At 37.2% G+C, this 24,445-nt stretch overlaps 2 protein-coding genes across 4 annotated transcripts in view; one reads left to right on the forward strand and one right to left on the reverse strand.

Annotated features, from left to right (window-relative positions):
• The first annotated feature begins 123 nt into the window (after positions 1 to 123).
• Positions 124 to 21,685, forward strand: NSUN6 (NOP2/Sun RNA methyltransferase 6). 3 transcript variants are annotated; one of them, XM_048950500.1, is made up of 13 exons: positions 124 to 222; positions 1,013 to 1,186; positions 3,210 to 3,307; positions 4,034 to 4,189; positions 5,910 to 5,989; positions 7,140 to 7,249; positions 8,277 to 8,430; positions 8,684 to 8,765; positions 10,006 to 10,125; positions 12,138 to 12,282; positions 14,085 to 14,233; positions 15,975 to 16,100; positions 18,902 to 21,685. In XM_048950500.1, the coding sequence occupies exons 3-13, from the start codon at positions 3,233 to 3,235 to the stop codon at positions 19,112 to 19,114; spliced, it is 1,410 nt and encodes a 469-aa protein (XP_048806457.1). In that variant the 5' UTR covers positions 124 to 222; positions 1,013 to 1,186; positions 3,210 to 3,232; the 3' UTR covers positions 19,115 to 21,685. The 3 variants fall into 3 exon arrangements, with proteins under 3 accessions (XP_048806457.1, XP_048806456.1, XP_048806458.1); XM_048950499.1 differs by having other exon boundaries at positions 3,213 to 3,307; XM_048950501.1 differs by lacking the exon at positions 1,013 to 1,186 and having other exon boundaries at positions 189 to 222; positions 3,213 to 3,307.
• CACNB2 (calcium voltage-gated channel auxiliary subunit beta 2) overlaps positions 21,641 to 24,445 on the reverse strand; it is a 229,348-nt gene continuing 226,543 nt past the window's right edge. The window contains exon 14 of the mRNA XM_048950489.1: positions 21,641 to 23,759. Coding sequence (XP_048806446.1) covers positions 23,751 to 23,759 — 9 coding nt within the window. The 3' untranslated portion in view covers positions 21,641 to 23,750. The remainder of the gene's footprint in view (positions 23,760 to 24,445) is intronic.

A 24,445-nucleotide genomic window follows, 5' to 3' on the forward strand; every position in this document is an offset into this window, starting at 1 on the left:
GTGGGCACCGTTGTGTGGGATGAGTTTATTCGCCAGTACTACTGCCCGCAGCGCCGCCCCACCCGTCGCGTCTAGCGGGAGGGCCGCCGCCCCTGCGGTTTGCCATGGTAACAGCCGGGCCGCCACCGCCCTGTCCGTCTCCAACCAATCATCTCGGACGTGGGGGCGGGACTTCCGGCGGCCGTCCCGGAAGAGGCGGGAGCGGCCCGGCACGAGTTACAGGTGGGAGCCGGGACTGTGAGGTGGGGAGAGGGGAGAAGGTTTGAATGCGAAGTCGTGCTCGGGACCTGCGTGCTCTGCATTGCTTCTGTGCTGAGCTCGCTGCCCGGCTGTAGCTCCCGGCAGGAGCACGGGGACGTTTATAGGGGGAGGATGAGTTCAGCTATCCATCCCAGCGTGGAGGATGTGATGTGCGTTGTCCTTTCTCATTCGAAAGCAGTTGTGTTCCTTCAGGTCTTCCATCACCTCTCTCCGAACCTAAGCTACGTTGCATCTTTCCTGCAGCTGCCGGCATTGCAGCTGCCCGCATACGGTGCTGAGGCTGCCGGTTGTGTGGGTGTGCTCTGAAACCCCCATTTGTATGTTATTAAAGTTTCCAGGTTCCATTTCTTTTGACTGCTCATTTTAGCAGAATTGCTCATCGTTAGTGTCTCTTCCTCTTGGGGAGGCAGGATGGGTACTGACAGGATGAGGGGAAATGGATTTAAACTGAAAGAGGGTAGATTTAGACTAGATATTAGGAAGAAATTATTAACTGTGGGATACTGGGACAGGTTGCCCAGTGAGGTCCTGAATGCCGTCTCCCTGGAATCATTCAAGGCCAGGCTAGGTGGGGCTTTGAGCTGCCTGGTGTAGTGGGAGGTGTCCCTGCATATAGCAGGAGGATTGGAACTGGATGATCTTAAAGGTCCCTTCCAACCCAAATCATTCTATGATTTTTCTGATACAAGTTGTAACAATATTGTTAATATGCATCCTTAATGCATACCCCTGCCCTGCAATTTTTGTTTAGATAACAGAAAGAGCTGTGTCTATGAACCAAGGAGATAAGAAAGTTCTTCTGAGTCTTTGTCCTGATGAAACAGGAGGTCTTGCTTGGAATCGGTCACTGCATATGCAACATACTTGTGGGAAACTTCTTTATTTGTAACATACCTCTTGGAAAAATTCTGCGTATGTAACACAGGTAATGTATATAATCAGAAGAATTTTTGTGTAAGCTATGCGTGATAGGATTATCCCTATGCATCCAGTGCTGATATTAAAGAATTTCTGCTTTCTAAGCACAGCAATAGTGGATTTCTTGTGTTTGCCACATGAATGCATGCGTTGAGTCCACGCTCTTTACTGTTCATGACAGAGAAGCTCTTCTGCAGTAACACTGTGTACCAGGCCCTGTGAAGTACTGAGGGTCTTTTTGCTTTTCCTGTTGTGTATTCCTTGAACAAACACTTGGTTAAGTGTTCATTAACTGTTGTTAAAAACACAGCTAATAGAATCACCAAGGTTGGAAAAGACCTCTAAGATCATCTGTTCCAACCATCCACCTACTACCAATGTTTCCCACTAAACCATGTCCTTTAGTACCACATCTAAACATTTCTTGAACACCCTTGAGGACATGGGGCTGTTCTGGGGCAGTCCATTCCAGTGCCTACTCTTGGAGAATAAACTTTTCCTTGTGTCCAACCTCAATCTCTTCCTCCTTGAGGGCATTCCCTCTAGTCTTGTTGCTAGTTACATGGAAGAGGAGGCTGACCCCCACCTATTGACAACCTCCTTTCAGGCAGCTGTAGAGAGCAATAAGGTCTCCCCTGAGCCTCCTCCAAACTGAACAAGTTCCCTCAGCTGCTCCTGGTGATACTCCACACCACTCACCAGCTTTGTTGCTCTTCTCTGAACATTATCCAGGGCCTTGATGTGTTCCTTGTAGTGAGGGTCTCAAAACTGAGCACAGTACTCGAGGTGTGACCTCACCAGTGCTGAGTCGGAAGATCACTTCCCCATTCCTGCTGGCAACACTATTTCTGATACAAGCCAGGATACCATTGGCCTTCTTGGCCACCTGGGCACACTGCTGGCTCATGTCTAGAGCACTGACCAACACCCCCCTGTCCATTTCCTCTACACAGTCTTCCAGCCACTCTGCCCCAAGCCTGTAGCTTTGCCTAGGGTTGCTGTGGCCAAAGTGCAGGACCCAGCACTTGGTCTTACTGAACTCTATCCCCTTGGCCTTAGCCTCCCTATCCAGCCTGTTTGGATCCCTGTGTAGGGTCTTCTGTCAGACCAACACTTGGCTAACTTGGTGTCATCTGCAAACTTACGCTCAATGCCCTCATCCAGGTCATCAATAAAGATATTGAACAGAACAGGCCCCAATACAGACCTGTGGGGGACACCACTCGTGACTGGTCACTGGTCATGAGATGAAGTAGAAAAAAATTACAGAGAAGTAAAAGCATTTTGGGGATGGACAGTGTAATCCTTCACCAGACAGCTTGAACATTTTCCAATAAGAATCGGCTGATCTATTCCTACTATGATTTAAATACACTCAAGACAAAAATAGTGCTTGCATAATTTTTTAAGCCTATATGAAAAAAAAAACAACCTGTCCACAGTCACACATGTTGTCCATGAGGAAGCTGGAATCATATGAACTATAGAGAAAGAGGTTAAGTTTCAGGAAGAGCAAATAGAGAAAGATAATCTCTAAAAATGCGCAGATAGAATGAATTGAATAATAGAATAATTAGAACAAGAATTTCAAATGTGGGACTCAGAAGAGTCAAAGCTAAATTCTGTGAGGAACCTCTGTGAGTGAATTTTACCGGTAAATGGCAATTAGGGACTTTAATGGGACGGGATTTAGAGGTGACGACACCTTCTTCATGTTTCAGACTGATACTGTAGCCTCATCTGGGAAACTTCCAACATCAAAGATTCTGGTAGCGTCTTTGCAATGTGAATGTTCTGCACTGCAGATTCTAGGCATGTTACTTAGCCTGTGCTGAAACCTAATAGTTGGTGGCATTACAGTCATAATCGAATCAATGTTCGGATTTTTAATCAAAATATTGCACTTTTAAAATGGAAGAATCAGAAAGTTGTGCAGCTCAGTTTGTGGTTATAAATGTTACATTTGTAAACTTGAGTATTATGATGAAAAGTGCCAAGAAAATACATTGCTTGTTTCATTTCTTTACCAGCAGAATTTAAACACTAAAGGAAGATGTCATTTTTCCCCAAAATCTCTTTTCAACATGAAGTTGAAGAGTATCTCAGCAAAGTGTTCAGAAATAAGGAGGTATGTGAAACAGATACCACTGCTAATCATAGCAAATGCTTCACTAATTGAACACTTCATTATTTTCTGTAACCTTAATGCTTTAAAATAAGGCATTGCCTTGACATTATCCACAGATTTTTAAAGACAGTCCTATTTATATTATAAAATTATTCTGTAGGGCTGTTGGCTCAAAATAATGTTAAGTATTTAACCTAAACAGTATAAATCTGAGGCTTCAGTTTTGGATCCTGCTGAAGGATGATCATGTTGGAGATTAAGCGCACATATATTATTGAGAATATTGAGAAATACTCCCTTACCCAGGGCAAAATCAAAAATACTATGGATTAGTTATGATTTCCTAATGTCAGCTGAAACAAAAGTGATGTTTTTGTATATATTTTTAAAAGTTAATTCATATTTTTGAATCTGCTTGTCCATCTTCTCAGGTATATTCTTTCTACAGTACCTACAGTATTACAGAACTCACTCACGATTGTCTTCAGTATTTGCTGCAGACTATTTGGAGTGATTTGGCCATTTTCCCAACAAGTCCTTTTCTACAACTTTCTAAGGTTGTCTCTGGAACTAGTTCTCTATTGCATAGACATTCCTCACTACCGCGTGCCATACAGCCATTATTCCTTCATTTCTGCTTAATGTTTATGTTATGCTTCCACAGAGCAAGAGGTATTGTGTGAATCTCTTTAATCCTTATTTTAAAATCTCTCCTTTCCCTGTCAGCTTATAACTGCTTTAGGTACAAAGGAGGCAGAGAGTAAATATCAATCTCTGCTGAGTCATCTATCTCATCCACCAGCTATCACAACAGTTAGAGTTAACACTAACTTGGCCTCTGTGAAACACGTGAAAAAATTGCTGCTTGAAGAGATCCAGAAGGTTTGTGCAATTTCTTTCTTAAAGCAAAAATAGCAAGATGTTTCGTCTTTTGCCTGATTAAGAGAGCTTTTCATTACTGGAAACTATTCTTTAATTTAATACATGTCCACTACTATTAACAATGTGTAGACATATTGATTTCCTGTCAGCATTAAATTTAATAACATTCATCATCTAGCAGTTACTAGATGATGTTCAGCATTAGTTCAGCATCTATTACATCCAAGAAAATTAACAAGGGAGGGAGAAAGACAATCTTTTTTTCTACATGGCTGATAGGGACCTTAGATAAGCTTAGGTTGCCACTGTAGTAAATACTGTACAGACATCTAAGTCTGGAGAAGATGGTAGAAGAAACAGTTAAAATCTGTAGTTTGCTATACTATGTTCAGCAACTTATTTTTAGTAAAGATTAAAGGAGATTGAATGAATATTTCATTCTGAAAACTGTTTAGGAAATGGAGAGAATCTGCATGACGAAAAATCTGCCAGAGTGATGCCCTGCAGCAGCCATAAGTTTTTTACTACTTGTTAATCTTCTGGCCATTTTTTTCAATTTTTACTTACCTAAATTAAACATTTTGTGCTTGATAATACATAAGCCATGATGTAGAAGAACTGGATTATTTGGAAGCTCTATTCTAATTCTTCAGTCTGTTTAAAAAGATCTGGTTCTTCAAGTAAATTATTGATGTTAGTGGGTGTACAGGGAGCTATTGCATGACAGGAGCCAAGATGCTTCTGTGATGCAGAGGCAGTTGACAGCATTCTGTTGGCTAGAATGGTAATGAGTTACGCTAATTTTAGCTTGAATCTGGAAATGGGTACTGCAGCACAATATTTTGCTTAGAGGGAAAATGCTTTGCTGAAATCTGAATTGGCTGGCTTTTCATAACTTCTGGTATTTTTAATAGTGGCCATATTAGAAAAGAAAGTTTATGTAACTTTCTGAAAGTTTATGTAACAGTTTCTAGCAACATTATGCAAATGGATCATTTTCTTTGTTAAGGGATAACATTTATTGGATGCAAATAATGATAACTTTGCATGTTTGGGGTGCATATTTTAAAAGCCTCAAGCAAGCAGACATCTTTTTAAAATCCCAGAATCATTTTAAAGGAGGAACTTGTAATTTCTTTTGCAACTTTATGCACAATTCAGCTCTCAGTATTCAATCAAATTTCAGTTGAAATAAGAAATAAAAAAAGTCTTGCCACTCTGATACATACTCAGACAATGCACGAGTAGAGTTTAACAGTAATTTGTAATTAAGAATAGTAAAAAAAAAAGTGATTTATAATTAACAGCATCAAAATCATAACAAATTAGACCCTATCTTCAATGTGTGTGGTACAATGATGTGATGGTAACCTGACACAACTTTCTTCCAGCAGAGAGTAAAAATGAGTAGTAGGGTTATGAGCGTCAGGACACTGTCCCACTCTCCAAAGTCAGTTTTCTCAGTGAACCTGTTTACAGATTTATTACTTCTCTATTTACTCATTATTTAGTGCTTTACATCTGTATTTGTATTATGGATTGTCTCTCTGTAAAACATTCCCTTAATCTCTCTCAACCGTTTTCACTTTTTTTTTTATTTTACAGCTATCAATTGTGAATGGAAAAAAAAGTGTTTTCAATTGAATCAACTAGTTAAATATTAGCTTCTTAGTCTAATTTACTGTGAGTTTTTGTTTGTTTGTTTGTTTTAATTTAACAGCAATTTAAAGGAACCTGTGTTCCAGTTCTTGAGCACCCACAACTCCGGGACATCTTATTAATTCCCGCTATTGGACCCAGGTTTGAATTTTTCAGTGTTTAACTTTAAAAATACATATTTTACTTGTAAATTTAATTTTAAACAGGATAACTAACTGGCAGTAAGTAAAGCACAACTTCATTTATACTGAGGCCTAGCAGACAGTCACTATCTGAACTGGGTCACAGTTTTATTCATAAAGGATACAAGAAAGTGCAGAGACAGTTAATTATCTAAGAGATAAAGTTATTAAATGGAAAATGTAACATAACTGCGTCTTCTCTGGAAAGCCAGGTAGGTGGCAGAGAGAAGAATTAAACTTTTGTGGAGGCTGGATAGAGAGTTATAGGGTAAAATAGAAAATGCAGTATTTTCTTCTCCTGAAATCTGGTCCAGAATGAGACCTCAGGAGATTGGTATCAGTAACAATGGAAGGATTCCTGAGTAATTTTTATCCCCTTCAGAATGATTATTTGTTTTTAAGCTATATTTGGCTCTTTCCATTGTTGCTTCTGTCTTTGCCCCTTGGAGTTTCTTCAGTTTTATTGATTTCATTAAAGAACATTTGATTTGAAGTATCTTGTTCATTATTAAGACTAACAAACTTTGGTTTGTAACAGGATTAGATAGAGATTGGTAACAAGCAGTTCTAGTTAGCAAATACTACATTCACACTCAATTTATTAGAAATTTTGTAGAAACTTTTTGTGAACATTCTGTTCTTTTTATAATTGAACGTGTTTACACTTTAATTACTTTGGGTAACTCTTCACAATTCTTACTGGCAAAACTCCGTACTCCTTATCATGTGTTTATTATATAAATATGTAGCAGTTGTTAAATACAAAGTCACTTTACAGTCATTTGGTCTAGGAAGGGATAGGGATTATTTCTTGATCTCAGTATAATTCATGTGTATTCCTGTATTAGATTTCTAGTAGTGGCAGAATGTGTCTCAATCTGGTTTATTTTGAGGACTGTTTTGTAGTAGTAGTAGTAGTTGTTGTTTTCTCTTCTGTCCTTTGATTCCTTTCTAAGATTAAACTTTTTAATTGACCACATGATAGTTACATATTTTTTCTTCTATACTGTAAGGTAAAAAAATTATGAACCAGAGAGTTTACTTGGGAAAGAGAGATATTTCTTTCAGTATTTTTTTTTTTTTAACTGAATTGCATCCTGTGTTTTTAGGCAAGATTTAAAAAAATATGAGTCTGAAGTCATTGTTGGAGCACAGTGTGGGTATGCAGTACTTCGAGGAGCGCATGTTTATGTTCCTGGTATCATATCTACTTCAAGATGTAAGAGTTCTCTACATGTAAAACTTCTAAATAGGGAACAAAAAAAGTCACTCTTCAATTAATTTCCAATAAATAATGTAATTTGTTTTGTCTTCTGTTCACAGCTGAAATTAATCTTATGTTATACAGTCAATGCATATTTTATCTAGCTTTTGTTGGAAATTTTATGTGTGATACATAAGAAAATGACACAAAATTATTTCTCACATTAAGTTCCCCTCACAGTATTTCAATCTTTAGCTGAAGTATTCTTCTCAGAGATTTCATTTTCTTATATTTATTTTGGAAATCTTTTTCAAAGAACATGAATTAAAACCTGTCTTTTAAGTGTTTTATTTTGTTTTTTTTTTGTGTGCGTGTTTTGTTTTTTTTTTTTTTAAAACAAGTGACACTTTCCTGTCTTGGGGGAAAAAAAGAAAGGGTGCTGCAACAAATGGATGGTGGCTGGACGTATGTTGATGGTACCTAAATGTTAGCTGGATGTATGTTGGTTGTGTAGGGAACAGTATTTCAAGAAGTATTTTCTCTTCATGTAGCCACAAAGGCAGTTAACTTTACTATCCTGTTAGATTCCAAGGTACAAATCTAGAAAAATAGATTTTTTCCCAATGGTAATTCATTTCTTATTGTTTGTCTATGAGACATCGAGTAGAATCTTCTTTTTCAGTTGATGAAAAAATCTTCAATTTTAATGCCATTTTCTTTAGAAATGGAAATTTGTGTTTTTCCATCTTTCAGCACTGATGAGACAAAAAAATCTGCTAGGTAACCATGTGGTGATATAAGAAATAAACTAAAGGCTTGTCTAGGTGCTTAAGAAACAAGTCTGATTTGTAACCTAGTGGTTCTCAATAGCTCTAGATAATTGGGAGTCATCATTCTTTATGCATGCTTTCAAGCTCAATGCCTATGAGGTCATTTATTTTGCAGTGATATAGGAGTTGAAGCAGTCTACTGAAAACCCTAAATTATTTGGTCCTTACTGTCAAGTATAAGATTAAATTCAAGATTTCTGTTCTTTGCCCAGTTGTGAAGGCTGGAGATTTAGTCTCAGTCTATTCGGATATCGAAGGGAAATGTAAAAGAGGAGCCAAAGAATTCGAAGGAGTCAAAGTTTTCCTTGGAAATGGGATTTCAGAACTGAGTCGTAGTGACATTTTCAGTCCGCATGGCCGTATGACGTAAGTCCTTGGTAACAGCAATCTATATCTACAGATATTTCCAATTTTAAATGTAGATTTTTATCATTGTTTATCCAACTTAATGATGTCATTTTAAAGAACATCAATAGTAAAGGTATTTTTCTTGGCTGATTTATAATGGTTTCATTTTTGTAAGGTTTTGTTTTGAATTTCTCTATATAAGCACAATGATTTTAATACTGTTAAAAATGATACACCTTTGTACTTGAGATAATTCTTTTGTGTTTTTCAGTGGGCTAGGCGTAAGAATGACAGAGCCAGTCTATCTTAGTCCTTCGTTTGACAGTGTGCTTCCTAGTCATTTATTTTTACAGGTAGGATTCTGGCCAAAATAAAAACCTGTACTGGTTGCAGAACAATGAGTATCCTCTGAGCACTCATTATAACTCGTTATAACAATATTCATTGTGTGTTACAGCACCTAATTATCTGTTTGAATTTGAAGAAAACAAAGAGTGAATGTAGTATCTGCATGTTTAAGTCGACTTAGGAGATATTTATTTACTTAGAGGTTCTTTTTGCACAAACACTCCATAGAACTTTTAGTTTTTGGAATCTGCCTTATGAACCACAAGACATGAGCCTCTTTCAAGGTACCCACTTCTGTAGATTAGGAGGAAAATCTTCAAATAATTGATCTTAAATTGAAGAGAACTTGAACTTCATTCTTGACAGCTTTTTCGTCTGCAGCTTTAACATTTACGGAACCTAAACCGCTTTTCCCCATGCAGCAAGTTTGTTTAAAAAGAGTAGACATAACAATTGGTCATTTAGGCTATGTTGAAACATAGGATAATTAAATAAATGGAACTTTTTTGTATTCTAAGATCAAGTAAAATTCATAATTTCAGTTTGTTGGAATTAAAAAAAAAAAAAAGGTTTAAAACATGAGCTAGATGTCCAAGAGCACACTAATAATGGTATTTTTTTTAAATATAAATACAAACAATCCCTGGGTTTAGAAAAACCCTCCAGAAAGTAGTTTTACTCTGTAAAGCAAATGTAAATTTTATCTCAAATAAGCCCTCCTTCAATGATATTCTCTGAAATAGTAAATTACTTCATTTAATATGTATAACAATCACTGATTTGTTCTGCTTGTACAGTTAGCACAATTCAGCTTCTCAGTACATTAATTCAGCAACTTTAAACTCCTGCCTATTCATCTAATTGCTTGATACTAAACTACACCAATGTGTTTCAATAAACCAAATGAATATAAAATCCTCGTAACATACAGAACTACTCTATGTCTATGGTAGTATCAATTTAATTTATTTTCAGTTTTAGCAGTGTAGCCTCCCTAGCCACAAATCCTTAAACTTTAGTCACAGATACTGACAGGTGGCTTTAAATATACAAGAGCCAATGGAGACTTCAGACATCTGCTGTCTCTTTTAAATATTTCATTTTCTGGTAAGGAACCAACAACAATATCTTAAGTGTCTTCAGTGCTGAATTTTATATTTATTTTTAACATGTTTGTCATTCCTTATTCCAGGACTTGGTATAGGCCATAAGGTTTGAATTCTCCTGTTTTTGTTTTTATGATAGAACTTACCTTCAGTCGTTGTCAGCCATGTTTTAAACCCTCAACCAGGAGAAAGAATTTTGGACATGTGTGCTGCACCTGGAGGGAAAACAACCCATCTTGCAACATTAATGTGTGATCAAGTAAGAGAAGTCACTCAGCATTTTCTGTCTCAGTGAAGAAAGTCTGAGCACCATCATTTTAACAGATGCATACAGATAACTTAGAATAGCAAGCCACCAATACTCGAATGTTCTGCTTACAGTGTGTTTTGTTAGTAACTGAAATGAGCACAGACTACTAAAAGGTCGCCATCCCACTTAAGACCTGATTTGCTGCAAATTGGTGTGTTGAAATATATCTTTGATTTCACTTATTTGTAATGGAAGAATTTGTTGCCTTGCACGTTATTCAGAAATATGCTGGATTAATGAAACTGAGGATTTATGGGAATCACAGGTTGCTGCTGTGTGCTGAAAGAATGTATAGTTTTAAAGTAGGAATTGGGAACAGCTAAATTTTGAGGATTTATTACTGTTCAGAGCCCAGTCCAAAACAACCATTTTTCCCCAGATGTCACAGAGGAAACTTTCACATTAGCGACTGGAATGGGCCAGATGGGGGAGACCTGTTGTATTTCAGTCTGTTCCTGCCCTAACAACTTTTCAGCACCAGAACTTAGTGTGCATTGTATAACCAAGATGTTATAATCACAATATAATTGTGTATAATCAATAGATATCAAGATGTTATAATCGCAATATAATCAAGAGAGTAAGGCAAAGCAAACAAGGATCACAAAAGAGAATAAGTAGAAGAGCTTACCCTTGGGTTGAGCTCACCAGAAGACACCAAAAGAGGGGATCTCCAGAAGAGATCCTTCCCCTCTGGTAGCCAGCTCTTAAATAGGTCCAGGAGGGGTGCAGCCTGGCTCCACCCCTTCCAGCAGCACAGGAGAATTGCCTTCACCTGTGCTCCTCTGGCTGACTCATGGCTCACCTCAGGTGATCAATCAGAGGTTCAGGCCGTGACTCAGCAGTTCCCATACAGTGCATGTACAACATGCTGAATGTTAATAGGGGGAAGCAGTGGCATCAGATCATTGAGTGCTCATGTTAGAGGTGATTTAGCTCACAGCAGCTGGGGACTAGAAACAATTGAAACAACATAAATCCTTTTCTTTCTTTCCAGTCCTACACCAACAAACTGCTTAACCTGGTTACTACAGTCAACCAGCGTACCTTCACTGACTTTTTTTTCTTTCTTTTCTTTTTTTTATACAGTCTATCTATTTTTTATACAGTCATGTTGCTCTCCCACTAGTCTTCTAGAGAGCTATCACCAAATAAAAAAATCATCATGTTTTCTCAGAAGATCTGAATCACTGTAGCAATTCCATTCATACTTATTGGTCTTTGGCTATGAGTTGTTTGTTTCCTTTTGTTCTGTTTTTTTTAAGGTTGTTTTTGGAGGCTGATTACTGTTTTGGATTTCACTGACAATACTGAAAAATGTTTTCTTTCCTGTTTACAAATTTCATCTAGCAGGTAGTGCTGTATGCCTGCTTTGATTTGATTTATCCTGCACAGAAAAAGAGAATTTTTTCCTAGCTGAAAGGAATGATGCAGTAGTTGTCACGACTGCGAGCGTAATGGTATTTTATGAACCTCAGCCAGAGGAACGGCTGCAGGTCTCCTTTTCTCAGAACTGAGCTGTATGTAATAACATTTCCACACAAATTTAAAACCTGTTCACCTATTTTACCATATATTTAAATCTTCTACCTTCTAACAAATTATCTTTTTTTTTTTTAACCTAATTTAATGCTCAGTAAAACATTACTAAACAAAAGAAAATACAAACAAAATCATGTTGAAAGTCAGACAGTATAGTTTCCCATTTTGGAGTGATCATACCAAACAGGGTGTATAGAGCTCCAGACCAGTATCTACCCTAATAGGGGTGTCATGGAAAACATGGGAGAACAAGGACTACTGGAGTGTATATTTAAAAATAATATCATTCTTTAGGGAAATTAAGCTTCATTACACTGATCAAAAAGAAAAAAAAATAATCAGGAATTGCATATCCACTTAATCCCTATGCTTTTGATTAAAAAAAAACCCAACCAAACAAAGACAAACTTTTTTTTCAGGGTGAAGTAATAGCAATGGACAAGATAGCTAACAAGGTCAAAAAAATTAAGCAGAACGCTGAATTACTACAGTTGAATTGTATAAAGGCATTTTGCTATGATGGAACAAAAGCACTGTCAGTTGAGAAGAGAGAGGATAAACAAGGTAAAGTAAACAATTTTGGTAATAGTAGTATTAGAATAAATGTCAGTTTTTTATCAGTAGTATTAAACCAGTCACCAGTTCATAAGTTTTTGAAATCTTGGAGATAGCTCAGCTGCTTCAGCCTGTGGAACTCCTCTTATTTTCTTCTCTGTTGTGATTTTCAGCTTTCCCATAAAGCAACTACAAAGCTCAAACTATCTGTCCTTATCACAACCTAATATGCTCAAAAGGAATGCATTCCCTTTCCAGGTATTATCAGAGATTGACGAACCCTAAACCTTGTTTCATGATAATACTTAACCCCATACTCTGAACTGTTTTGCTCAGTCTGAGAAATAAATTACTTCTGCAGAATTTCTTGCTTTTTTTCTGCCTCAAAATCTTCATCTGTAAAATTGGGTTATTAATACCTAACTCCCAGGAGTATTGCAAAGTTTAGTTCATTGATGTTTGTTCAGCTGTTTAGGGGAAAGCAATAAAACAGTGTATTATTTTGAGTTCATTTCATTTGCTTTTCTGAAGTACTGTATTTATGATACTGGTTCTGTTCCCATGATGGAACGATTTAAGCAGTATCTGCTGTCTAGATTATTTTTAGTTTGTTGTGCAAAGTGTGCTGTTCTCTCACTCTGCTTTTTTCCAGTAACTGGTTTGCCTAAGTAGGGATCAGGTTGCATAATTCACCTTCCTTGTCCCCATCCCTTATTGTCATCCCTGTTTTGCAGGAAATAAGGTATTTTTCTTAATCATCTATGAATGTAAGATATTGTAGGTGGTTCATAGCACTTGCACAGATGAACAAGAGCTAGCTATAATACTCAGGGATCATGAAAGCCTTTCTGTACATCCCTGCAATTATGACATTCGACATATTTTGAAGGCTGAATTGGAGAAAGATAAATCAGCAGTGCCAAAAGTCTTCTCTGGTGATAGTGGAACAACCTAGGTAGCAGTAGTGTGAAGTCATCCACTCCTTTTCACTTGCATATTTCAGGAAGAGAAGAAGAAAAGGAGGCAAAGCATATAAATGTCTCTCTTCCTCATTGGTTACTCAGATACACATACAGAGCTCCTTTTGTCTTGGTAATCCTGTGCTGAATTGTTTCTTGAGCACTAGAGCAATAGACATTTTGGGGCTGTTAAACTAGTGGGATTTGGAAAGGTGAAAGGATAGGCTCCACATAAAGAAGGTACATATTTCTCTATCTATCCAGGCAGTATTCAGAGGTACTGCCCATCTTTTCCATCCTTCTCTACTGAATTGTTCTGCTGCAGAGACAGCACATGTAGAAAACTAGTAGAATTTGAACGTCTGGTATTTCATGTTATCAAGTACTCTATTTTCTGTGTGAATTGCATGAAGAGTTATATAGGCAGTCCAATTCTTATTACTTAAGGCAGTCTTAATGGTTAACCATGCACTTCTCTCAGTAATGATTTGATCACTTATGAGCTGTCTGTGTTTCATAACAACTTATAGGCACAACTGTGTACCTAGCACCTCTGACCAATCTTACTTCAATATTTTTGTTTGTTTTTATGTTTTATTTTCAAAATATCAGTTGAAAAATATTGATGTCTAAAGCAATTATCCACTATTTGCATAATCTATAATTCCTTTTCTGTCAGACAAAATCTACCACCAGCACTGATGAAACTTGTCTCTAGCTGAGATCACTTTTGCAGATACCATGTATAGGACTTTAATGTTTTATGGCAATTAAGCCGTAACAGTCTGCCATTTCCTATGGTGAAATCTCACGGAAAGAAGAGACACATTTTACATTTCTGTTTTTTTACAGAAGGACCTCCATTCTTACCAGAATCATTTGATCGAATTCTTCTTGATGCTCCATGCAGTGGGATGGGGCAGAGACCAAACATGGCTTATTCCTCGACTTTAAAGGAAGTGACATCTTACCAGCCACTGCAACGCAAGCTTTTCACTGTGGTACATATTAATTATTGAGTAGCTAAATTAAATTGATCATAAGCAGTTTTGCAGTGTAAAACTTAACTTCACTTGCCAGAATGTTGCTTCATTTTCCATACCTTTTCAGCAGTTAGGTGCTGGGATGCATACATTTCAAAGTTCTCTCTATTCAGGGCAAATGTAGCACCAGAGTTCTGTTAAACATTTCCATAAAACTGCTGTTTTGCAGAATGTCCCTCTTTCTAAATATGTTTCATGTCTGTTCTTTGCCCTTTTTCTAGGTTTTTCATTCCTAGTTATTGTTCCTAGCTGCTTCCACACTGCATTCTTGCTGTAACGGTACTAGAAACCATTAAGTGCTAACCTCTTTCCCTTCTTATTTTTTTTATTTTTTTTTTTTTTTAAATCACTGGGTAGTGTTATTAAGGTTTTATTTTTCCAACTACAGTTTCTTCTGTCACAAAACCATCTGCAGTTCTCAGCTTATTCCTAAATTTAATTGAAGAATATTGAAGTATGTGCATTTTGCCTGATTTCCAGCTGGTCTTTTGTTATCCTTCATCTTTGAAGATCAGTAGTTCCTAGAACACTTAGACTCGTTCTTCTGCAGATGTATGCTAGGATGCAGCCCACCCTTTTGAAGCTCAAGTATTTGATGTTGATTTCTAGCCCTTGAAATCTCAGTTCCCTATTCTCCATAAAGTCTAAAACATTCTTCTTTTTTTTCTCCTTAGGGTAAGTAGTGCAGTTTTCTTTATGTTGTTTCTTTTGGTACAACTTAAAAAACTTAAGTCATTTGTTCAGCTTTGTTTTCTCTCTTTCAGGCTGTTGAAGTCAAAGAGAAGGAAAGTTGAGATCATTTAGGAGCACTTAAATATTTATAAAACAAGATAGTGCTCTCCTGTCTTTCACAAGCCCCCTTTTTTAAAGTAAAGTTGATGACAGCATTAGCATTGGGTTAGCCTTTCAGCTCCACCAGATCTGCTGCTAGGTGAAGTCAGTTCACTGGAGCATGGGAAAGATGTCTGTAAACAACAGTAAACAAAAACCTCTGAATTTTTCTATTCTTTTTCCCTTCAGTTTTCTTGGTTTCAGTTTATAATAATTGGCAAGGTCTAAGTCACAGAGCAGGTGAAAGTGTTTTTCTGTGCAGCAGTGTGGACTCTTACCGCTTCCTCACATAGCCTGCAGTGGTACTATACAGAATAGATGCTGGAGCACACAGCCAGAAGGCCATATTACAAGTTCCCTTGTTAGTAAGAGCACCCTTGCCCTGATACTGAAGGACAAGATTTCCTGAAGCTTTTGTAAACCTGAATTATACTTATTCAAAGTGAATTACAGCTTGAAAAGAAGCACAGATAAAACCATGCCAAATATATGGAACAGCTGACATCTAATATCAGTGACAGAAATACTGTGTAACTATCTGTGCTTGGCAGCATGTGATGAAAACAAAACTAATCTGTATGAGATATGCAGAGCTGCACAAATAACAAATCCTACAGAGTGAATCATCTCAGTAGCATTAAGAAAGTGCATGAACTATAATGCCGATTTTGAAAGAAAAGCCTTTCTAATCTATGTGAACCTTTAATGTGTGCCCCAAGAAGAATTAGCATTCCAACGCTGTTTTAGACAGAAAGATTTAAGGGTTAATTTTTAATAATATAGCTTAACAATTCCTTGGTACCATTACTTTATATGAAACATTTTGCCTTTAAATATAAGCTGAAATGTTGTTTCTTTTTCCCTGCAGGCAGTGAAATTACTGAAGCCAGGAGGTGTCTTAGTATATAGTACATGTACAATTACACTTTCTGAAAATGAGGAGCAAGTTGCATGGGCTCTGGAAACTTTTCCATGCCTCCAGCTTCAGCCACAGGTACTGGTATTAATAGGATGCTTGACTTGTTTTGGCACCATAAGGGTACTCAGTATATTTACCATCAATAAATCTCTTTTTTACTATAGAGACTTCTAACTGCTAGGGATAAAAATAATTTCTGATGCTCTTCAAACCTTTTTTCGTGCTTAATTGAGCTTCATTTAGGGAACATTAAGTAGTTTCCAACTGTGTGCTCAGGTTGTTTTGATTTGTACAACAATCATTTAACACACAAGAGGAATAAAAGACCGCTCAGGTTAAAATTCCTCTTGCTATTCTTTCTTTATGTGCATGCATTTTATTTTCTTTTTCTGCCCATTAACAAGAGGTGAAAAATTTTTTATTAAAGTTCCTGAAGCAGTGAAGATTATATAAAGGATGGGAAATAACTTGAAGGAGAATTTTATATGCATGGGAACTATCTTTGTGTTACATAAAGAACGAGGGAATAAATTTATTTCAAGCTCAGTGGCTCAAGACTGTACCTTGTCTTTTTTAGAGCCAGTGACTACTGTAAAAGTGCCTAAGGGGAGAAAGTATATAAGGAGATACTAGAATTTGTATCCACACTGCCTACCTTTCAAAATCACATCTCCTTTATTAGTACCTTGAGACAGTTTATCATCAGACCATATATATGTAGCTTTCTCCTTTGTCAGTGTGATGAGTTGGAGTGTTAGTTGTACATCATCATGGCACTGAGAAGAAGCCTAATCTGGTACCTGTTTAACTTGTGCATTCCTTAATGCGTTGTTTCTGTCTTAAGAGCTTGGATGTATCTTTTAACTGAAAAAACTTAAAAAATACACAGTGTTGTACAAGAAGAAAATATATGACGGCTGCCAAAGATTTAAAAGGACCAAAGATTTTCTTAAAGATTTATATGCCAGCGTTCTTCTGCACATTGGTACAAATTCAAACCTTCCATCTATATTAGAATTGTTTTTCAATTCCAGCTCTTTCAGCTGAGATCATTAAGTAAAACTTAACAGCATGGGAAATTGTCCTCAGCAGAATGACAAAGCAAAACATAAGTCCTGTTAACCTAAATTCAGGATTCCAACTTGATAGACTCGATACCTCACCAGTAATATGCTCTGAATAAAGTACTTTTTTCCACACAAAAATGACATTTCTATAAAAGTTTTGTGTATAGCACAGTTTAAATAAGATGACACTGAATTATTTACCTACAGATGGTCTATCATACCTTACAACCAGCTACCCTGCTGAGGTGATCTTTTCCAATGAAGCTAGAATCTAGGGTTGACTCACCTTATGCTCCTTCACTTATTTCTTACATTCTTTCTGTCTCTCAGCCACACCTGCTTTTTACCCAGCCCACTATTTCCCACAATCTCAATTTGGCAACAGGTCTTGAAATCAGGCTGTGCAAGGCAAAACAAGAGGTGGAGCCATCGGTATTGATCTCAGAAGTGGAGGTTACTGCTGGACAGTTGATCCTGTGCCTGGGCAGACTTACTGCCTCTTAGGGATTTACACACAGGAGATAACATTATCTATCAGCTTCAATGTGGTAACTAATCTGGAAGGAAAAGGGAAGAGATAGAGAATAAAACCAGTCTTTGAACAAGCAAGTCACTGCACCCTGGGTAATACCGTTTTCTGCAAAAATCCCCTTGTATTCCAGTACTTCAAGTCACCACCCCTTTCTCCCTTTGTACGCTGATTTTTCTTAGTTTCCAACAGATGCCTTTTTGTCTCTTACCTGGAAAGCACTGAATTCTTATTAAAGGAAAGGAAGAGAAGAATTGAGCAGCAGCTTCCCGGCTGCCCAGCTTTAAGCTGGCAGTGCATCGTTAAGCAGTTAACTCACATCACGTGCTGGTGGGGTGAGCACCTGTGTTAGCAAAGTCTGAGGGCCCAAGAAACGATCTGCTCTGTGCTGCATTACAGATTAACAAAGGAGTTCTTTATTTTGCTATTGCTATGGCAGCTTTTACAAATGTTGTTCTGTCTCCTATCTGAATGCATTAGATTAATGATCCAGATAAGAATCAGCTTATTTATTAAATAAAAAGGAGTCAAGGCATCACAGGGAGTGCTGAGAAGAGGGGTGGGGCTGAGAAGAATTCCCTCCTATCCAGGATTTTGATGCCAAATGTCCTTCTGAATTCAGATGCCTATGCTGTTCCTTCCTCTGTGTCCTATACAAACGTGTCCCATTTAGCCATTAGTCTAATTACATAACACAGAAAATCTGGAGCGCCAAATTTTTCTGCTGCATCATCTTCTTCCAAAATGATGCCTCTTTAGGCAGCGTTCTTTCACTCTCTCCAGTTGAAGTTTTCTATGTGAAGAATCCAGGTATTTCTACTACTGTTACTGAGCAACCGACTAAGGAATCTCTCTTTTTGACTACTTGTGGTTGTTTACACAGGAGTGCTTCAGCATTTAAGTGAAAAACCTAAAACTTTCACATGTATTGGCTGCTGCTAACAGCCTTCTTGTGATTGGTAGGGATTTCACTCTTTTGGGACTGATTTAGACCTATGGATGTCACCTATCCTCTCTAAGTGGTCCAATCACTAAACAAGCGGGATAAGTGGGCTTGGCCCCATCACCAGCACCATGGTGTTGGACATGCTGTATGCACTCATATGTGCTTGCCAGATTAAAAAAGGGAGGGCCATGTAACTTCTGAGCTTCCCTGTGGTGTACATGATACAAACCTAGTGTGTCCGCATTAAGTTCTGCAAATACTTAAAGGAATACATCTAGGAAACCAGGGACTTTGTACTGATGTGGTAATTTGCTTTTCTTTGTTACTTGCAAAGGAACCTCACATTGGAGGAGAAGGCATGAGGGGAGCTGGACTGGCACTCCATCAGTTGAAGCTGCTGCAGAGATTTGATCCATCTGCTGGGACTTTGCAAGGAACGGATATGGAATCTTTGCAAGATTGCAGGGAGGAAGATTTGGTTTCACTGGCAAATAAGGACTGTATAGGATTTTTTATTGCAAAATTTATGAAGTTGAAGGGTAAATAAGCATCTAGCAGTACAACCTGGAAGAATACCTCTGCGAGCCTAAGAGCAGTTCAGACGTGAAGTGCATGTGGTGGTGCTGCGAGGCTGCCAAGCCAATCGGTGACGGCAGGGTTGCCATGGCAGCGGTACAATCTGCCAGCTGTTCTGCTGGGAAAGAGCCACAGGTTGCAGAAAGTCGGGGCTGGGGGAAGGGCAGCATCATTTTTAGGTCTGTTTGCTTTTATATTCACAGCAGGTCAGCGCCTGGATGACAAGTATGTTCAGTAATGCTTCTGTCTGTTATCTCCTGCTGTGTGAGTGGCTTACCTAGTACAGGAGAAGTGGGAACAGGGGCTGGGGGGTGGCGAGGTAAGCTCCTCTGTGAAATGCAAGCAGAAATAAAACAGACGGGAACCATTACTGTGAATTCTGGAATAAGGTTTTTCTGTGGAGCTTTACCAGTAGTTAATGCTTCATTAAATAGGGCTTCATGAAACACTGTAACATTTTGCAAATAACTTTTATAAATTGATACTTAGAACCTCATTTCTCTTTTATTTTAATACAAGCAAGATTCTCTGTACACATAGTATATACACAAAATACGATTAGGCTTTGTAGCAGGTCTCTTATAGCAGCATGAATATATTAAACCATCTCACTCTGGGAATGTAAATAAATATTATTTCAACATCAAACTTCCCATGCATAAACTGTATTGGTTCTGAAACAGCCGTTTGGAGTGGCTGACCAATGACAAATTTAAAATCAAACATTTGCAATCGAAAGGGCTACAGTTGTGTTGAAAATATCAAAAGACAGAAAACAGTGCGTTCATATCATCTGAAATGTTGCAAATCACCTTTCAAACAACTAAGAATATTAACTGGTTAGAAAGCATCAAATCAAATGAAGGTTGAAACTGGGGGAGCATGCTGATGAGAACTGACTCCATACACTGTCAAAGATTCAATAATTTAAATTTCTCAAACGTTGTCTACATTTGCAAACTGTGCTTCAGTTACAGAGATGTTCTCTGTCTGAATAATGTTCTCTTTTTGCAGTACTGTTAGAAATAGCACAAAAATGCAGGCAAAAGACAAGCACACTTCAAAAACCTGAACTGACATCTGTGTTTTGTTGTTGGTTCTTTATTTTTCCCACTGATTAATTTTACACTTTTTAAAAAGCATTCTCTGTAAAAAATATCTTATTTTGCACTCCTAATTATTTGGTTTCTAAAAGGCAGACCCTTATAATTTACCTTTGTACTGTCAGAAGTGCTCATAATCAAAATAATCTATATAACTCAGTAGTCTGGTTCTTCACTTATATTTGTTATAAGTGTTTTGCTATAATACATTTTCTACTCTTAAATAAATTTTCTTCTGTTCTGCTAAGGTTGATCAGCACGTATTCTGTAAGGCCTATCCTAGCAGGATAGGAAGAGAAAATTGTCTTCTTTTTGTAGGTCACACCTTGCTGTTAACCATGACATGCCAAAAGAAGACATGAAAGCTGAAAGCTCTCTTGTTTGATCAGTGTTAGCTGAGAAAACCTATCTAGAATCAGAATTACTCATATTATAAATTACAGTATTTTTAGTCTAAACGTGGCAAAATAACTACTTGCTAACAAAAGGTGTTAATCTTTTACTGCAAGTACATGTTGAAATCTTGGACTCAGTGCTGGTATAAAAAAAGCTTTTTTTTTCCCAGAAAATATAAATTCTGTAAACATTAATCAGCATACATAGACTGTATTTTGAAATTTGCACATTCATATAAACGGAGGAACTTTTGCCTCCAGTTTCAGTAGCAGGATCTGTGTAGTGTTGGATTTTAGTAAAAAGCTTGCTGAGAATTTCCCATATTTTTTCAGTTTTGAATCATAATCAGGCTTTTCAGGAGAGTGATCTCATTTGATTTTATATGAGAAACTTCTTAGGGCCAAAAAACCACAATTGTAAATGTCTTATATTTGATTCCAGTATAGTTGCAGACTGGACTGGACTTGAAAAAACCTCTGCTGATATCTGAACTTTTAACTAGGGAAGTTGCTTTTGAAAAATCACTTCTAGACATGCTAGACGAAAAATACCATATTTTTATAGACGTATATTAAAGCGATACGCCTCAGCTGTTTCCCTGCAATCTCCTCTCTCTCAGTAATTCCTGGGAGTCAGGGGGAACTGACAAGGAGAGAAGAAGGAAAGCAGAAAGAGGGAGAGAGAAAGAGAGACTTCTCTGTCAGGCAGTTCAGAAGAGAAATGTAGCTGAGACACTTCAAATCATCCTTTGAAGGAGCCAAGCTCTTTACTTTCACTTGGCTAAGTCAGATGTCTTGAGTTGCATGGATGCCATTCTTTCTTTTCCTTTTCTTTCCAATCTGACCTTTAAAACTGCAGGAGTTTAAATACTTAATCATTTTCACAACTTTGATGTATGGTGTATGTGTATTTTTGACACATAATAACGTTACTTTCCTAATAAGAATGCTTTGCAGACCGAATCATTATGCTTCAGTGTCAGGTGCTGAAGCACAGTATATATATATATATATATTTATTTATATATATATAGATTAGATATACAATCAGATCCTGTCTATATATATTAAAAAAAAAAAAAAAGCCAGAATCTGAAAAGTACCTTTCCCTATTTGTAGAAATAGTGATTAGTAATAGTGCCAAATCTAAATATTTATCTCCATCAATATAAAAAATATTAAAACAGCAGCCTAGTATTGTATGACATTATTCCACAGCTTCTTCCTTTTGACTTGTGATAGAAGCCCACCAACTTTTAGACTGGGGGAAACAGGCTAGTCATGGCATTTGACAAGAAATGATTTGGAGTAGGCAATTTAAAATACAAATAGCCTTCTTTTTTACAGTTTCTTGTTCACTACTGAAAAATTATGAGCAAATCCACTTTGATACAATAAGTGGCAAGAATCAAGTAAGGAGGAGACAGATAAGTTAGAAGAACCAGCTGGATTTCTATTATATCTGATATAAATCTCTTTTGGGGGCTGCATAGGAACACATCTCTAGAGTAGTAAGCTATAAGAAGAAACTGTCTATAAAATCACTGTGAGATGATATTTGTCACGGCTTGTTTCACAAAAAAAAAAAAAAAAAAAAAAAAAAAAAAAAAAAAAAAGGGGGGGGGAAATAAATTATAGACAAATTGCCAAACAGTAAATTTAACTGATAACATCTGATTAAAAACATCTGAAATAAAATGTGATCCATGTATTTTAAAGATGAATGAACAACTAAAATTTTGGTAAACAATCTGCAGTAAAGTAAGAAATGTAAGTAAATGCACAACAGAAATACTATGTTACACTCTGAAAAAGAATGTAACAATATTCTCTGTTCTTCCTTTAGACTGTGTAACAGTTGTTTGCAGTGTGCTTTATTGTCATGGAGGGAATAGAATTTAAGTCAAAACTGCAGGAACATAAAAGAGATTTATCAGAATGACCATTTGGGAAACAGCTTGATCAGAGGTCAAATGTATCCAGAAACAAAAACACCTCTGGAGGAGGCTTCAGCAGCTACCACAGGAGGTACTTTAGGTACTGTAACCTTTTTTCTCAGGACAGACCCTGATTAAATCAATCAGACCGGTCACTGCATTCCAGGTAAGGGAATGATAATGGACCATCCTAAGCAGTTGTCACAGAACACCAACATGACTTTACAACCCAACAGAGCTTAAAAATGGCAATGGCTAATGATTTTGTAGGGAAGATTAAGTATGGCGGGGCATGAGAACTGAGCAGGAGCTGCACATAGAGAATGCAAAGGATCTTGATGAGCAACCATGCAAGGAAAAGTGAAAACAGTTCTCCACGTTGATTCAGGGTTTGATGAGGAGGACTGACTCTCCTTACTCTCCATTTATAGTAAGGGCATCATTCTACATATTCTACATATGTGAAAATAAGCCCTCCAATCAATTCCTGTAGCTTTAAGACCAGCCTTAACTAACTGGGGCCAAGTCTTTAGAAGGTACCCTTCATATTTTATGCCTTGAGAAGAATAAATTCTCAAAGGCTTCTCAAAGGCTTCTCAAATTCTAGATTCCTGATGCCAAACACTATGTGAATTCAGTAGCATTCTAGACAAGGCTTCTTGGCATCTATAAATTCATCTTTCTAGGTGGTAGATAAATTTTATGAATCTATTTCAGAACAGTTTCTTCCAACTCTTAACACTTCTGTGTATAAATCCTTCTGCTTATCCATCCCTACTGTCCTGTCCCTTAAGAGGCCTGGAGACTGCCACTCCCACCTCCTCCCAGTCCCTCTTCAAGAATTCTTTCTTCCGCAGTGTCTGTGACACCAAACAACTGATAGATGTGAGCCTCTCTATTCATTTGAGAAGATAGACAAAAAACGGTTAACACCAGACATATACATGCAAATGTTCCCATTCCTTCCATATACTGAAATCCTTTGGAAAAATACAGAGCTAGGGTTGATAAGATTCTCTATGTACAGCTCAACTGTTTTATCTTCCTACCTTTCCTTCTCATTCATTAGTTTTATCTTTTCAGTCCATTTGAACAGAAATGCTACAGGTTGTTTTGTACCACACAAACACAAGAAGACTGGAGCTCACTGGGACCTCTAGCATTCCTCAGATTCAAAGCTCCTGAAACCAGACACAGAAATATGAACTCGTTAGTATCCTAATGCAACCAATACTAAACTTTCTATCTGCAAAACTTTGCAAATACATTTTCATCACAATAACCTTTGATATGTCCTCCAGTCGGAGTATCTTTAAAGCTTCTAGTTGAAATAATTCTGTTAAAGTGCTTTTCAAAGTAGTGCTCAGCAGGCAGGTGGTATTGTGCAAAATCTGTAGTACAAGCTCACATTACAACTGATTTGTCACTCTTAATAACTGAAGAAAAAATACCTTAGCAAGACTAAATAAAACCTACAGAGTGTCTGCCTAAGAAATATGTTAGTATGTTGCCTATACACTGTTAGTTGAACTATACAAAACCTAACTCTCTTTAGCTGGATGGAGACATGGCTTTCTTTGTAAGATATTTATATCCTACCAATCAATATCCAGATCATACTTAAATACTGGGGCTTGAACTGTGCGCTTTATTTTTCTCTTTATTTGTTTGTACGTGGGTACCTAAATCCATGGTTTTCATACACTACTCAGTGTTTTGAAATTCTGCCAAACAATTCTTAAAAATAACTTAAGAAAGGTGGAAAATTAACACCTCCCATAGCAAATTCAAAAAAGAAAATAACTATTCAAGGTACTGTAGCAGAATCATTACATTACTTCTTGGAGGCCATGGCTGTCATGTAACA

The sequence above is a fragment of the Lagopus muta genome, chromosome 7 (assembly GCF_023343835.1).
Source record: "Lagopus muta isolate bLagMut1 chromosome 7, bLagMut1 primary, whole genome shotgun sequence".
In the NCBI taxonomy this organism is placed as follows: Eukaryota; Metazoa; Chordata; class Aves; order Galliformes; family Phasianidae; genus Lagopus; species Lagopus muta.

Bases quoted from the DNA above. Each gene is read 5' to 3' on its own strand.
- NSUN6 (XM_048950500.1), top strand. From the start codon at position 3,233: ATGTCATTTTTCCCCAAAATCTCTTTTCAACATGAAGTTGAAGAGTAT. The intron at 3,308-4,033 runs GTATGTGAAACA...TTTCCCTGTCAG, and splicing joins AAGTGTTCAGAAATAAGGAG to CTTATAACTGCTTTAGGTAC. The intron at 8,766-10,005 runs GTAGGATTCTGG...TTTTTATGATAG, and splicing joins CTAGTCATTTATTTTTACAG to AACTTACCTTCAGTCGTTGT.